The following is a 15,098-nucleotide window of genomic DNA, read 5'->3' as shown; positions in this document are numbered from 1 at the left end:
GCTCTGGGAGTTGAAGTTGCCAAGGTTGGAGACGCCTGGCTTAGAGTGTTTTACGACCTATTAACTAGCTTCCCTTCCTTCCCTCCTTCCGCCTTTCCCCCTTGGCCATCCACAGGCACACACGATGTACCAAGTTGGGCTGATGGAGACCGACCAGCATATTGAATTTTTCTGGGGGGCCTTGGAGATGTTCACCCAGGAGGAGCTGTGCAAATTCATCAAGTTTGCCTGCAACCAGGAGCGCATCCCCTTCACGTGTCCCTGCAAGGATGGGGGTCCAGACACAGCCCACGTGCCCCCCTACCCCATGAAAATTGCGCCCCCAGATGGCACTTCAGGTACCGTTGTTTCCCAGTGCAGAAATGGACGGGAGGGGGTCTTTCAGCAGAAAGGAAATTGGGGGTGGGGGGGCTGAGCCAAACCACGGGGTTTATCTCAAGGGGATCGAGGGCCCCAATGTTGGTTTGGCCCCTGTAAGAGTTAAGCGGGGTTAACGCCTGCTTGGTGTCGAAGGGCAATGTGACTTTTGTCCTTCCTTGGCATTGTCACTTGGCCAGCTGTTTCCTCCTTGAGTAGCAGCACACTTACCTGAAGCCAGGGAGCTGGGGGAAGAGAGATCCGTCGGGAGAAGAAAGCCGCCTTCTGGCAGGCGCTGAGTCTCTCCCCTTCCTGTGATCCCTACAGGCTCCCCGGATTCACGGTACATCCGCGTGGAGACCTGCATGTTCATGATCAAACTCCCTCAGTATTCCTCGTTGGAGATCATGCTGGAAAAACTCCGGTACGCCATCCACTATCGCGAGGACCCTCTCAGCGGTTGACCTGCTCCCCTCCCAGGGTAGGCCCTTCCGAGGACGCACCGGAGAAGCCAAGCCACGGCCAGGCAAGAGCGGAAGGTGAATTTGGTCCTCGCCTTCGTTCTTGCGACGGCCTTGGTGGGAGACTTCCTCCTCTTCGTAGACTTCTGGGGTGAATGGAACCGTCTGCTGCTGTTGCTGCTGCTGCTGCTGCCTTAGAGAAAACTTAGTCCGGGGACCGAGGTTTGCAATCCTGGGGGATCCCCCCCCCCCATTTCGTCCTCATCGGAATGGAGCTCGTGGCCGAAGGGAGACTCGGGGATCGGCCGTGCAAGGGGACGATCTTCCGCCACCATTTCTGAGTGTGTTGGTGAAGCAACCACACTTCGTTTTTTGGGGGATCGGGGCTTTACGTAACTCAACTAGACAAGAAGTTGTGTTTTTTTTTTCCCCCTTTTTTGCCAGGGTTGGTTGGAACAAGAGGTGGCAACTTCACACATTCCACTCTAGGGTGATAAAGAGCCATCACTTCCTGTTTGCCTAGAGCCTAAATTGTGGGGGTCTAAAGGAAGGGGCGGGGGAGGGGTGCCCGTCGCACCGCTGGAGTGATCACCCCCTTCATTGGCTCAGGTCCAGTTGCTCCTCCCCCCCCCGACAGTTCCGCCTTGCGCTCAGAAATGATCTTTCCGAGATCCCCGTTCGCATGTTGCCTTTAGAGAGGAGGATCCCGGTTCTTCCTTGGCAAAAGGCCGAAGGGCTCCAGCTGTTCAACCGAGGGAACTGGCCAGACGGGCGCCATGGTAGCCCCGGAGCCCTCGCCAGATGCGCCTTGATTTCGAAGGATGCGCCAAGCACCACCGTCAAACCTCTAGCAGAAAGAGTGTCGGACCGAGCCGTTTTGGGGTCACTTTCGAACTCAAGACTCCAAAGGCCCCGGTGCTATCTGGGAGACGTAGCATTCACAGCTGGCTTCCTTCTCTTCCCCCCCCCTCCCCCCCCCCACGCGGAAGCCAGGTTGTTGCAAGCTGCCCTCTTTAAAGGCAGCCGGGAAAGGAGCCCCTCACTCCTGTTGCTCGTCCGTAGGCGGAGCTGTATGTATTGTATATTTCTGTGAATACTGTTAATTCTTTGGCCTGAGTGGCGTGCGGATGGAGGTTGGTGACAATTGGGAAGACGGGGGGGGGGCTGTTTCTAGAGCGAGGAGTCGAGGGGGAAGGCCGCCACCCTTGCGTAGTCACCCCTTTGAGCCTTGCCCCCCCCTCCCCCCCCGGTGTTTGGGCTAAGGCGAGGCGGGACGGTGCACCTATTGCACTCAGGAGAAACCCAGTTAGAACACAGGGGCTTCACTTCACTCCATCCACAAAAGATGGGCAGCCCCGTTTTCCAGATTTGGGGGAGCGGGGGGGGGCGTCTTATGGATCCGAAACACCCCTTTTCTCCTCAGGGGGCTCCTTGTTCAAATACCTCACAGATACCTTTCAGTTGCCACATCGGCGGATGCTCCCTCTCCCTCCCAGAGACCGTCGGGGGGTCCAGAGTGACCCTCCTTCGGGCCCCGACGTGCGTGTGCTGTACAAGTGACTTGATGTATATTTATTCCAATTATTTATGGTTGCATTTAAAGGGGGGGGATGGTCTTCTATGGTGTTTACACCCCACTTACTGTAAATGGAGCTTCGGGGGTGGGGGGGAGGAACGACTTGTGCGTCCAGGTCTTCCCCCCCCCCCTTCTCCTCTGCACGGTGGATTCCTTGGCAAGAGCAGATGGGGGCAAGCGGAAGGAACCTGCTCGGTCCGAGGGAGCAAACTGTGAATGAAGGAAATGGGTTCCGGAGTCCGCCAGGCTCCTTTTGGCTCGCTCTGCGGCTGCTGCTCAAACGGTCCAAAGTAAGAACCTGCCCCCGTGTGAGTTTCCTTCCTTTTAACTTGAATAGTTGTTCTGAATGTAAAAAAGCTGCTCCCGAAGGAGAAGCTGGAGGCATTTCAGTTGAAGCTTTACGTTCAGGATCCGTTTTCCTATTTATTGCCCACGATCGACCCGTGGAAGTGCTTTGGGGGTGGGCAGGCAGGCTCTGGGCCGGAGGGGAATTCTGCAGGCGCTTCCTGCGGACGAGCTCCCTCGGGTGAAGACCCACAGCCTGCCCTGCTCCAGTCCACCTCACTTTGGGATGGGTTTACTGCACTCTTTTTTTTTTTTAATTTATATTTACTTAAGCAAACGTGTAAATATTTTGTATAAAAGAGAAAAGGGAGCCAAGGGCTGCTCCTTTCTCGGGCAAGGAGGACTCGGCGTTTCCTTCTGCCCAGGGAAGACCGGCTGCCCAGCTAACAAGGCTTGTTTGCCACTCTTTCGTTAATTTATTCTCCACTTTTCACCCTCCCCCCCCTTGATTCTACCACAATGCCCCCCCTCTCCTATAACTCTTCTCAAGAATGTTTTAAAAAGGAGAGAAAAAAAAAACCACCGCAGCTTGTCTCTGTAAAAACACACAACAGCCCTCTGCCCTTGGAAAGAACCCTGCAAGGTTGGTTCCACTTGTTTTTAAGAATTCTTTGGCTTTTCTTGTATTTAATAAATGCTTACATTTGGTGGAAGTGTCCGTGAAGCAGCTCTGTTCTTGGGGAGGGAAGGAAACCAGCCAAGGGAGCTAACGGGAAGGAGCTCTGAGCCACCAATTGCAGCAGTCAACATCCGTTTCTGCTTTGGGCCGGATTCGCACCCAACCCCATCCTGTGAGTAGCCCGTGGCATGAGCCTAGTTTTAATGAATGGTGGCCTAGAGATAAAGACAAGATGGACTAATAGATACAAACTTTATTGTAAGAAAGTTAAAAGTCTCAAACACGCACCCCCTCCGGCTACTCGCACTCGGAACGCCAGTTTCAGCTTCTAAGGCTGGGCTCCTCAGGCCACGCGGCTGAACGAGGAACCCCCCCGGGGGGGGGGGGATTGTAGAGATTTCCCTCTTTTCACATTGACTGAAAAACTGGGCTGGGAAGGAGGAGGAGGAGAAGAAAGAGGCGGCCGAGGGCAGGCAGGGACACTCCTAGCAGCAAAGGCACCGAGTTCAAACTCAGCAACTACTAACTAGCCTTTCTATTCCTTAGGCCTTTGGAAAGGGGGTGGGGGGCTTGGGGGGGTGGGAGTTGTTTCTCTACACTTGCAAAGAGGAAACATCTGCTCAAGCAAAAGGTTTTGAGCCCCGGAACGACTCGGCCCTCAAGCGGAAAGCAATGGGGCCGAGACACCCCCCCCCCCCAAAGCCCCGTACCCCCACCCGAACAGCAACAAAACATGGCACAACTGACAAAGCGATCACGGGATCCTGCTGCCACCGCGTCTGTGACTTGCAGAGTGCCGGTCCCACAACTCCTACGGAAATCACGTCACAAAACCGAGTCTGTGCCGGAAGGGAGGCAGGAAAAGGCGGCCCCGGACATTTCCTCCTCATTCTCTGTCGGGATCGGCCGATTTGACTTGCCACGGTTTTGCCTGGAGGGGAGAAAAGGCCAGAGGCTCTGCTCAGGGAGGGGCAAGGCCCGGATCTAAGCAGCTGCGAAGGGGAGGCTTAGGATTTCTATCTCCTGCCACTGCGATACCCGGAAGCCGGACAGGAGCCCTTCCAGACCCTGAATTTTCAGAGAGAAGACGCTGGGTTTCTTCACCTCCTTGTGATTCAGAGAGGAAGGAAGAGCTCAAGAAGGCCGATTGAGAACCTAACCCACAAGTACGCTATGGAGTAAAACCACGGACAGCAAGAAATCTCGGTATCCAGCGTGCAGAGGGCCATGGTCGGGACATACAGCGTATCATCTAAATGCAGATTTTCCTAAACGCGGTTCCAAGCATATGAAATGCATGAACTATCATTAAGGTCTCTTTGATCAGCTGAAGGCCGATTCAGATTTTGCAAAGGGTTCAGCTCCTGTTGCAGAATTGGTTTTTTAAATGGGCCTCCCTTGCCCAAGAGGCCATCGGCCAAAATGCAGCCCTTACTTACCTTGGCGTTATTGAAATGGGGCGGAGTTGCAGGACTTTGTCCTCCTTCCTGTCTTATGCTGAAGGGGGGGAGAGAAACAAGGATAGTTTAAAAATAAAACTCTTCTTCAAGGTTGTCTTAAAACTCCCTCTCCTCCCCAACGGCTGCCTGTTTCAATTAGACCAGAAGGCTAAGCGCATAGATTCCCTCCCACCCACCTTAACAAGGAGCAGCCCAGATTTGCAGCCATCACCCCCATGAAGAAGATTCTAACTGGAGCGTAAATGGAAACCGAAATCGAAAGCTGGTCTGTGACTCGGGAAGCCCTACCTTGGGCGAGTCGGGAGTGCAAGAGGGAAGCTTGGAATATAGGTGCTGGGAGCAAAGTCCGAGGGGGGGTATCTGGCAGGGAGAGGGGTGGCCACAGGGTCACTCGGGCTTCGGCCTGGAGTCCTTCCTTCGCTTCCGTCTCCCAGTTTCTTGGGCTTCCTGGCCTTGGAAAGAGCAACCGGATCCTCCCTTCGGTTGTTGGGAGCGCTCGGCTGAAGGCGCCTGGCAGCCACCTGGGAGTAGCTCCTTGGAGCAGGCTGGAAAGGCTGCTTCTGCTGGAGCTGCTCCAGGTACTGAGGAGAGAGCTCACCTGGCACAGAAGGGAGAGAAGGAAGACATCTCGGGGACCACGAGGGAAAGAGAGGCACAGAGGACACGCGGGGCCTGAACCCGGGATACGAAACCAGGGTCCAAACTCCCAACAGGAGGGCCGAAAAACACCAATCATCGCCCCTCCCTGTCCGCTTCTCTGCAGCCCTTTGCTCAGGACTCTCCTTGGGGGATGCCCAGAAGAGTCGCGGCTGCTCTGCAGGGCCTACAGTTTGGGCTCCACCAAGGATTGGCCGGCGTACCTTGGTGCCGGGTGCGTCTTCTGGGGAGATCCGGAGACTCGGTTCCCAGAGAGCTTTCCGTGACTGGAGACCCCGACTGCGCAGGCGGTCTTCCGCTTGAGGGGGCAGTTGCTGGGCGCAAATCACACTGGTCCTGGGTTGAGAGAAAGGGCTGCCAGTCACTGCCCCACCCCACCCCTCCATCACTGAGCCCAGGGGCTTCGTGGCTCTCCTTACCTGGTGGTGGAACAGGATCTCTTCCTCCAGCTGGACCCCACAGAACTCGCAAGGGAGCAGCAGGCTGTCCTGCAGGCCCTGCTGGGGAGGAAACGTCTCTCCGCGGCCCACAGAACGGCTGCCGGGCAGCTCTCCCCACAGGCTGCTCAGACATTCTGTCGGGGGCACCAGGTTGCTCCTCTTGCTGAAGGAGGCCAAGGCACTTGAGGGGTTGCAGCCCGTCTGTCATGAGCAGCAAAAGAAGCAAAGCGTTCTTTTCAAACGGCCCCAGACGGCAGGCAAAGGAGGCAAAGCAAGGGCAGAGTTGAACAGGGGGTGATCTCTTCACAGCCCCTCTTTCTGTCCTCTGCCTTGGTCAGCTTTCCCTCCCCCCCCCATCTCTCTCTCAGCCCCAGAAGATGGGACAGCCCACCTGGTGAAGGATTAGGTCTCCCTCGGGGTACAGCTCCTCGCAGAATTCGCAAGGCAGCAGGGTCTCCGCTGAAGGAGAAGAGAAACCACTCAAAACTGGGTTACAGCCATCCAGCTGCCACCTCCGCCTTCGAAATTCTTCTCAAAACCCCTGGCCCACCTGCTCACACAGACAACTCCTCCGCCAAGGACAGTGAACCCCCCAGAGCAGTTTAGGAGTAGGGAAGGGCCATTGGGGTCCTTTCTATAGCATGCCCATTCCTGTCCCTGCAATCCCTGGATAAACGACCACGAACACCGACATACCTTTGGGCCTGTTCAGATTGTTGGCTGCTACCAGCAAATCTTGAGAGGGGTCCCTGGAGTTCTTTGCTTTGCCACAGTGGTCAGCTGGTCCGGTCTGGGGGGGACAGATGTTCTTCCAGAGTTCTCTGTGGAGCTCGGCCACACTGGGTTGGCCGAAGCTATTTTCATGCTGCAAGCTGAGCGCCAGCAGGTAATCCAAGTCCGACTCTCCGTCCACAGGCAGCGGGGGGGTCGTCTTTTCCAGACAGACTTCAGGGAACAAACACCGAACAGCATGAGAAGCCAACCTGTCACCCTTCATCCCAGCAGCAACACAAACACAAAGATGCAGGGAGTTGCTTTCGAAGCCTCGGAAGAGAGAGAGACCCTCTGAATTCAAGAGGCGCATTTAGAAAAGATCCCATTTAGCAAAAAGGCAGCAAGAGGGATTGTTTCGCCCTGGGGGCCTTTACCTCGATTGCGATCTGGCTGGGATGGGTCTCGGTTCCTCCAGCTGGATTCCCTGGGCAACTGATCACCCGAGACCCAACTGTGCAGCTGGCTCTCCAGGAACCGGTTGCCCCTCAGGGGCGACTCTCCAGCAGAATCCGGCCGCAGGACGTTCCTGATGGTCTGAACGTTTTGCCAAGGGGCCTCGGGGTAGAAAGGCGGCTTCGCCTGGCCGCCTGGCTCTCCCGCCCCAGCCTTCTCCCCACAGTCGATGGGATGCGTTTTCAGTTCGCGCAACATGACGTTGCGGTTGCATCGGCCGCATCGCTCGGTCCGGGCCCCGCAGTAATCTTCGTGGTCCTGGAGCTTGCAGAAAGCCAGCTCAATGTCACAGTGCTGACATGCAACGGGCCGCAAGGGACACTCGAAAGCCTGTGAGAGGAAGGCAGAAATGGCTCGTCATCCCCAAAAGGAGGTTGTGGCTGTAATGTTTTATGCACCTGTTTCAGGAGTACATCCCACCGTCTTATAGCGAATCTTTTGTCCCCCAAAGTATTTCGGTGGACAAAATCAGGCAACGATTAGCTTACTCACTACATGATCCTGTAAGAGTCCTCTGTCCATTCTCATGCTGCATTTACAGACAATCTAGGGTTCGAAAGAAATGCAGATCAGGGTCAAGGTTGCAGAATTACGTCTGTCTCGTCTAGAGGAGACACGAGGGCATAGTGGGGGAGGGGGAGGCAACCTGGTTTGATCACCTGTGCGTGCTCCTGTTCCTGGTGAGTCCTCATCTCTGCTTTGGGGAAGGACTCCTTGCAGAGGGGACAGACCCCGATGTTTCGACTGCAGTGAATCTCATGGATGGTAAAGTTTGCCAGAGGAATATCTTTTTGACTGTAAGAGGCACATGGACAGGGCATGTTGCAATGCCAAACTTTTTTTTTTTAAGGGTATTGGGACAAACAGAAACTTTTGCAAAATCTAGTCACCTTTTTTTTAAACCCAACTCCCTTCTGCTATCTGAAAAAGCACAGGCTTAAGTGGCTCAGCGCACACACACACACACACACACACACACACACACACACACACACACACACTGTCAGAAGGCAGCAGAGAACAAAAACATTCAATTCCCAGCCCTTACCAATTGTTGCACAGTTGAGTTTCACTTTCCTGTTCTGCCACTGCAGCCATCTCCCTGCTGTTCCAGGAACCTAGTAAAAAAAAAATGATGATTTCTTTTCTTGATGTTTCACTAGCAGGCTTACTCATTCTGCTCCTACTCAGAGATTCTCTCCTTCACCAGCAACTTCGCTGCCTCTGAGAGCCTGGCATTACCTTCAGGGCCATTGTGAGAGCATGGCAACCTACTGAATCAGAGAGTGGTGCAGAGGCTTGGTGGCAAGGCGGCCAATTTACCCAGTGGCAGGCCTCAGCGCTGCCTGCCAATCTGTACTCCCACACGGGCCAGAAGTAAATGGTTCAACCGGAGCCTCTTTTCTGCCGCTGCCCATTGTCTGGCAGGTTCTAGAATCCAGCCAGGCCTTCTGGCCCTGGGCAAGGCTTGTCCTGACACCCACCTGCCCAGGAAGAAGCAGGGGGCCGCATCCCATCGCCCACTGCCTTCTCCCTTACCTCCTCTGGAGTGGCACAAATGAAACGCCCGTTTCTCTGCGTGGAAAAACTGAGGCTACTTACCCAAAATGCCTTGAATGGGAAAGGAAAGTCTTTTCTCTGGAGGTCTCTTCGCAAAGGCTGCTGGCTTCAGTCAGTGGAGCTGGAGAAGGAAAAGGGAGACTCGGGGGCTGTTTATTCGCCCTTCGTTTCGAATCAGGCTCAGCCATCAGGAACTCCAATGAGTGGAAAGGCGGCCTCGTCCCCCCCCCTCCCTTCTCCCCCTCCCAACGCAGCTTCCTCCCTCCCTCCCTCCGGGAAAAACCGCCGGGCCAATTTCCTCGCGCGTAGCCAAGGCAGCGCTGCCGCATCTGGCCTGCCCCGCAGGGCTGTTGTGAAGAGGGGAGTACTTGGCCGCCCCCAACCCGCGAAGGGCCTCGATTTCCCCCCCCCCCGATCGCTCCCGAAGGCAGAGGGGGGGGAAAGGCCGCCACCACCCCCCCAGGCCCCCTCCCGCCGCTCACCCGCCGGCCTCGCCTCTCGCTTCTCCTCTGCCAGCCGCGACCCGACCCTGCACCGCCTCGGCCCTGCCGAGCCCCGCCCTCCGGCTCGCGATTGGCCGCCGTTGAGGCCGCCGAGCTCCGACTGGCCGGATTGGCTGCCCGCCCGCCTCCTTCCCCGCCTCCTTCTCCAGGGTCACCGGCCTCCGCGCGAGACGTCACGCGGTAGGCCACGCCCACCGCCCCTGGGGCCCCCTAGCGGCGCCCGTAGTTCTCCAACCCCCCCTCCCCCTCCCCCTCAGCCCAGCCAGCCCCCCCACCCACCCCCGCGCTGACCGGCCCAGCCCACCAAACCGGGTTACTCGGTGCAGGGATTCGCGGAACAACCGTGGCAAGAAAGGTCGTAAAATGGGGCCAAACTCAACCACAGAAACGCTGGGCTCGATGGCGGTCCAAAGTCGAGGACTGCCTGTATTTGTCCAGCCTGGCAACTGAAAGAGGGCTGGACTCCAACTCCCAGAATTCCCTGCCCTGATCAGACGCAGCTCCCATCATCCCCTGCCTTTTCACTATCTCAGAGCCCCCCCCCCACACACACACACAGAGGCTGCGAAGGTTCCAAGACAGGCCGGGGGAATGAAGGCAGATCCCTCCCAAGGGAAAACTATACCCAGCAGCTGACACAAGACCCTCCATTCATAAATCAGTGACGTGGGGAGACAGATCCGCATCCATGGCACAACTCCCCTTTGGGGCAAGCGACAGGACGCCGAGGGCCAGGATGTGTAAGCAGAGAAAACCGGAGCCCTTCCCTTCCTCGATGGGGCTTATGTGGGCAGCAACAGGCCGTTCAAAGAGCCTCCGGATCAGACTTCATCCCTTGCCGAGAAGAGCTGGGACTCGGGCTGAAACGGGGCCAGGGCTGCTGTTCTGGCCCACTGGGCAACCTGGCTTCGCCTATGGCTAGCGAGGGCTGCTGCACCTGGCACAGGCATGACTCAGGCTACCCTTCTGTTCCCTGATCTCTCCGTCCTACTAAAAGAGCCTCTCGCGTCACGCTCAATCCTGCCATTTCGGGACGGCAAAGCCAACAAAAGGCCCCCACAGCTCATGTGCTGAAAATAAGCCTCATTCCTGCTTTGAATCACGGAGGTTCTCAGAAGGAGCCCAAAATAAACAACGCTTGTCCGTATCTGAAAGACTATATATAAACATGCAGAATTCGTGTTCTGACACCAACATATGAGCAGTTCTGACTCGTCAACTATCTCTGTGACAGGACAGGACACAGAAAGGAATGAAACTACATTTTCTGGAGGGTGATGAAGACGTAACAGACAAGCCAAAGCAGAGAGGGAGGCAACTATTCAAAAAAAGGATCAATGTTGGCTAGCGAAGGACTGATGAAAAGAAGTAAAGAGCCTTTTCTGTCTTTTGAACCAGCAAGATCAGGGGAAAGCGCGAACGCAGTCCCCCACTACCACAAATTATGCAGTCGAGTTTCCCGCATTTGGGGAAATCGCAGGGGTCAGCACACCCGGAGTGCAATGGATGAGCCTCACCCTGGGAAAACCACCTTCGTGATCATGGTGTCTCCCCTGCCAGGTAAGTATGAGTTGGGATTGCATGGCAGCCTCCTTGCCCCTCCCTGCCTCTGCCCCCAAACCCATGGTGACTCCCCCAGAAAATTCCCAGCAAGCTCAGGAAGGTTCTGCCGAGATCCTGCCTCTCCCCAGTTTGCTTGCACAGAGTGTTGAGGTACTTTGCCAGCTCTGACTTGTACCCCATTTTTGATCCCACAATTCCTTCGCGTGCAATCATTTGCATGTCTATCTGCATTCTTTTGCAATCGTCACGCCTCTGGCATGTAAGTAGGCATTCTATTGGTGGCACAGGAGGGGAGGGAGGGACCACCGAAATCTGTTCATGGGCTCGGATTCTGAAAAGATTGAGCTGAGCTCCCCCTTATTATTGAACAAGAGTGTACTTCAACAAATGCCACTTTTCATGCGTTTTATTATTAATCTTTGCATCAACACAATATTGTGCACAATAATTTTCTTCTTTGCCATCTTCTTTAAGAAGAAACTGCTCCTATTGGTGATTTCCATAGTTGGATTGCTCTCTTGGCTTGATTTTCTATTCTTTTGTTAAAAAAGTTCAGACTGTAACAAAAAGTACTGTATTTGATGAAAATGTATGCGCACCTTTTTATTCTGTTTATTTTCTCATATTTTCCCCTTCTGCTGACTGTTGATGCAATCCAAAGATTCTTGAGGCATGAAAGAGACAGGCTCCTTCACAAATCTTTAGGAAAAACACATCAATTGCAAACCAGGCAGACATTGCTGGTAAGAAATGAAGAAACACTATCGCCATCTTAACCTCTGTATCATTCTGCCATGCAGCTCAATATCACAGAAGGATATTGCTATCACAAAAGATCCAATAAACAAGAAATTATAAATACAACTTTTCTGTCTTTTGAACCAGCAAGATCAGGGGAAAGCGCGAACGCAGTCCCCCACTACCACAAATTATGCAGTCGAGTTTCCCGCATTTGGGGAAATCGCAGGGGTCAGCACACCCGGAGTGCAATGGATGAGCCTCACCCTGGGAAAACCACCTTCGTGATCATGGTGTCTCCCCTGCCAGGTAAGTATGAGTTGGGATGGCACGGCTGCCTCCTTGCCCCTCCCTGCCTCTGCCCCCAAAGCCATGGTGACTCCCCCAGAAAATTCCCAGCAAGCTCAGGAAGGCTCAGCCGAGATCCTGCCTCTCCCCAGTTTGCTTGCACAGAGTGTTGGGGTACTTTGCCAGCTCAGATTTGCACCCCATTTTTGATCCCACAATGCCTTGCAATACATATATTTGCATGTGTGCTTACGTCACTCAGTCACACAGCGGACTGCATCCACTAAGGCACAATACAGAAGGGGGGTGGGGTCACTAGGATTCTTTCCCTTTGTAGCCTGCAGGGAATCTGGTCCACATTCTGACTGGCAGCATCAACCGTAGCAACTGGGCACATGCTACTTTTTGATCCCGTTAGAGGGTAACCTGATCACTCTTAAACAACTCAGTTCCTTTGGGTTATGATGCTTTCTCACAGAGGCATGTCTAGCCATAGATTTCAGCACAGGATTGCTTACTAAAGGAGGAACTGAAACAAACTAGCATTTCTCTTTGATCTTCAAAGAACTATCACTTCAGAGACTCAACCTCCACTGTTATCAACCTACGTTCTTTTTCAGAGAATCCAACAGAACCCCGGGAGGTCCTCCAAAAAGATGCAGCTCCATTTATCAGGCGAGTCGAATTTCTGTTGTCCAAAATGTTCAGAAACAGAACACACACGTCTGCACTCCCTTTTCACACGCTTTTGGATGTCTTTATTTCTAGCTAAAAATATTAAGAGATCTAGTGCAATTTATCTTTTAATATTTATGCCACCTCTCCTCTAGAATTCTCATACAGCCATGCAAGGAAGGAATAAAGCATCAGAATAAACTAAAGACCAAAGAACTGAAAAAGAACAGTAGATAATCCAATCAAGATACATTTCTTTCCATCTGAAATACCGAGCAGCCCAGCCTCTTCTCCAATCATAATCCCTTCCCCTTGGATGAGAAAGATGCGAAAAAGACTTCCTGCATTTATTCTTTCACTTCCCAACTGAGCATAAATTTAAATCTGCTACTTTCAACTCCCAGTGGAAATCCTATTTGGTAAGAATAGCTTATAAAATCAGTAAACAAATACTGGGATAACAAATGAAACAACATGCACAAGAAACCAAGTTCTCTTTTCTATATTTGAACCAGCAAGATCAGGGGAAAGCGCGAACGCAGTCCCCCACTACCACAAATTATGCAGTCGAGTTTCCCGCATTTGGGGAAATCGCAGGGGTCAGCACACCCGGAGTGCAATGGATGAGCCTCACCCTGGGAAAACCACCTTCATGATCATGGTGTCTCCCCTGCCAGGTAAGTATGAGTTGGGATTGCACAGCTGCCTCCTTGCCCCTCCCTGCCTCTGCCCCTAAACCCATGGTGACTTTGCCCAAAGATTTCCAGATAGCCTGGGAAGGCTTAGCCGAGATCCTGCCTCTCCCCAGTTTGCTTGCAGAGTGTTGGGGTACTTTGCCAGCTCTGATTTGCACCCCATTTTTGATCCCACAATTCCTTCGCATGCAATCATTTGCATGTCTATCTGCGTCGTTTTGCAATTGTCACGCCTCTGGCGTGTAAGTAGGTATTCTATTGGTGGCACAGGAGGGGAAGGAGGGACCACCGAAATCTGTTCATGTGCTTGGATTCAGCAGAGAATGTTCTGCACTTCCTCCTCTTCCCTCTGGAAGAGAATTGGCTTACAGATCACAAATTAAGCAAATGTCACTGTTCAGGTATTTTACTTTTACTCCCTGCACAATGAATCTTTGAATCAACACAATATTGTGCAACACAATCATTTTCTTGTTTGGCTGCTTCTTGAAGAAAGGGAACTGTTGCTATTGACAACTTCCCATTGTCAGATGGCAAGTTTTTCTATTTTTTTAAACTGCAGACTAAATGTGACAAAAAGTATTTGATGAGAATTTATGCACACTTTCTTGTTCTTACTTTTTTCCTTCAATTCTCCAATTTCCCTAGCTGCTGATAAAAAGATTCTGTAAAGAATCTTGAGGCATAAAATTACAGAGACTGGCTCCTTCATAAATCTTCAGGAAATCTAGGCAGATACTGCTGTCACTGAAGACAAGAAAACTATCACCATTTTAAATTCTTATCTCATGTAGCTCAATATCATAGAATGATATTGCTATCACAAAACACAATAAACAAGAAATTATAAATACTTTTCTGTCTTTTGAACCAGCAAGATCAGGGGAAAGCGCGAACGCAGTCCCCCACTACCACAAATTATGCAGTCGAGTTTCCCGCATTTGGGGAAATCGCAGGGGTCAGCACACCCGGAGTGCAATGGATGAGCCTCACCCTGGGAAAACCACCTTCATGATCATGGTGTCTCCCCTGCCAGGTAAGTATGAGTTGAGACTGCACGGCTGCCTCCTTGCCCCTCCCTGCCTCTGCCCCCAAACCCACGGTGACTATAGCTCAGCACCTTCCAGTCCTCCAGAACAGACATAATCATAATGTAACCATAGAGCAGACTTGCTAATTGGGATCCAAGAAGGAAATCCGTCTTCTGCCCCCATCTTCCTCCTCCTCCCCAGTTTGCTACCACAATGCTATGTTGTAGCTAATCTGCATTAGCCTTGCCCACTTAGCCTTGCTTTGTCTTCTGTCTGAGTTGCCAGGCAGCAGGAACAAAGTCTTGTATCCTTTACGTTTTAACCTTCTGAATGCATTTTTTAAAGGTTTGGGTGGAAAAGATGACCTGCCTGCACATTTAAAGGCTGTTTTATATTTTGGTGAAAATTTTCCTGCTGTATCAGAAGCTCCAGTCCATATGATGCCAAGTTACTTAGAATTATACTGGTGTTTTCACCACACCCCCAGATTGACCCATCTCCTCTGAAACCTTTGGAGACCAGACAAGATCTCAGCCCTGTTTCTAAACCTTGGCCACTTTAAACTGCACAAACTTTAATTCCCAGAGTTTAAGACTGAGAAATGCTGAGCATCCAAATTACTAAATTCATATGGCCATTTTACTGGGCTGCCAGATCATCTTACCTGTCTGTTGCACAGGAGAAATCTTAGCTTGGACCTTACTGAGATGCACTGAGGAAGATACAACTAAAACAGATTCTGAAAATGAAAAAGCAAACTCAAATTAGGGTTATCTTCCAGTTCCTAACCAGGTGGCAAGCTTAATTCAGTATTTCTGTAATTGTTTTCCACCCAAACAACACAGTCCTTTAACTTGAAAGAAAACAAAGCAAAAAAAAATAATAATCAGCTGATGTATGTAA

The 15,098-nt window shown here is 52.4% G+C and overlaps 2 protein-coding genes and 4 non-coding genes across 7 annotated transcripts in view; 1 reads left to right on the top strand and 5 right to left on the bottom strand.

Moving 5' to 3' along the window:
* HECTD4 (HECT domain E3 ubiquitin protein ligase 4) overlaps nt 1-3,387 on the top strand; it is a 41,948-nt gene extending 38,561 nt beyond the window's left edge. The window contains exons 74-75 of the mRNA XM_070950428.1: nt 116-338; nt 685-3,387. Coding sequence (XP_070806529.1) covers nt 116-338; nt 685-821 — 360 coding nt within the window. The 3' untranslated portion in view covers nt 822-3,387. The remainder of the gene's footprint in view (nt 1-115; nt 339-684) is intronic.
* Nucleotides 3,388-3,596: 209 nt separating this feature from the next.
* Nucleotides 3,597-9,257, bottom strand: TRAFD1 (TRAF-type zinc finger domain containing 1). Of its 2 annotated transcripts, XM_070951037.1 has the most exons (13): nt 9,185-9,257; nt 8,745-8,823; nt 8,191-8,260; nt 7,802-7,937; nt 7,635-7,688; nt 7,064-7,472; nt 6,612-6,860; nt 6,307-6,374; nt 5,895-6,116; nt 5,679-5,811; nt 5,107-5,416; nt 4,798-4,855; nt 3,597-4,289 (listed from the first exon to the last, which is right to left on the bottom strand). In XM_070951037.1, the coding sequence occupies exons 3-13, from the start codon at nt 8,238-8,240 to the stop codon at nt 4,245-4,247; spliced, it is 1,734 nt and encodes a 577-aa protein (XP_070807138.1). In that variant the 5' UTR covers nt 8,241-8,260; nt 8,745-8,823; nt 9,185-9,257; the 3' UTR covers nt 3,597-4,244. The 2 variants fall into 2 exon arrangements, with proteins under 2 accessions (XP_070807138.1, XP_070807139.1); XM_070951038.1 differs by lacking the exon at nt 9,185-9,257 and having other exon boundaries at nt 8,745-8,916.
* A 1,352-nt stretch (nt 9,258-10,609) lies between these two features.
* On the bottom strand, nt 10,610-10,773 carry LOC139322526 (U1 spliceosomal RNA). The gene has a single exon (XR_011600857.1). It is a non-coding gene; the product is annotated as a U1 spliceosomal RNA (small nuclear RNA).
* An 886-nt stretch (nt 10,774-11,659) lies between these two features.
* Nucleotides 11,660-11,823, bottom strand: LOC139322525 (U1 spliceosomal RNA). Its single transcript, XR_011600856.1, has one exon. It is a non-coding gene; the product is annotated as a U1 spliceosomal RNA (small nuclear RNA).
* Nucleotides 11,824-12,990: 1,167 nt separating this feature from the next.
* On the bottom strand, nt 12,991-13,154 carry LOC139322521 (U1 spliceosomal RNA). The gene has a single exon (XR_011600852.1). It is a non-coding gene; the product is annotated as a U1 spliceosomal RNA (small nuclear RNA).
* Nucleotides 13,155-14,044: 890 nt separating this feature from the next.
* LOC139322509 (U1 spliceosomal RNA) lies at nt 14,045-14,208 on the bottom strand. The gene has a single exon (XR_011600841.1). It is a non-coding gene; the product is annotated as a U1 spliceosomal RNA (small nuclear RNA).
* Nucleotides 14,209-15,098: the final 890 nt, after the last annotated feature.

Source organism: Pituophis catenifer, unplaced genomic scaffold (assembly GCF_029215685.1).
Source record: "Pituophis catenifer annectens isolate HBS135680 unplaced genomic scaffold, rPitCat1.0.hap2 SCAF_10, whole genome shotgun sequence".
Lineage (NCBI taxonomy): Eukaryota > Metazoa > Chordata > Lepidosauria > Squamata > Colubridae > Pituophis > Pituophis catenifer.
The sequence above is the reverse complement of the archived record's forward strand: the minus strand, read 5'-3'. Positions and strand labels throughout refer to the sequence as shown.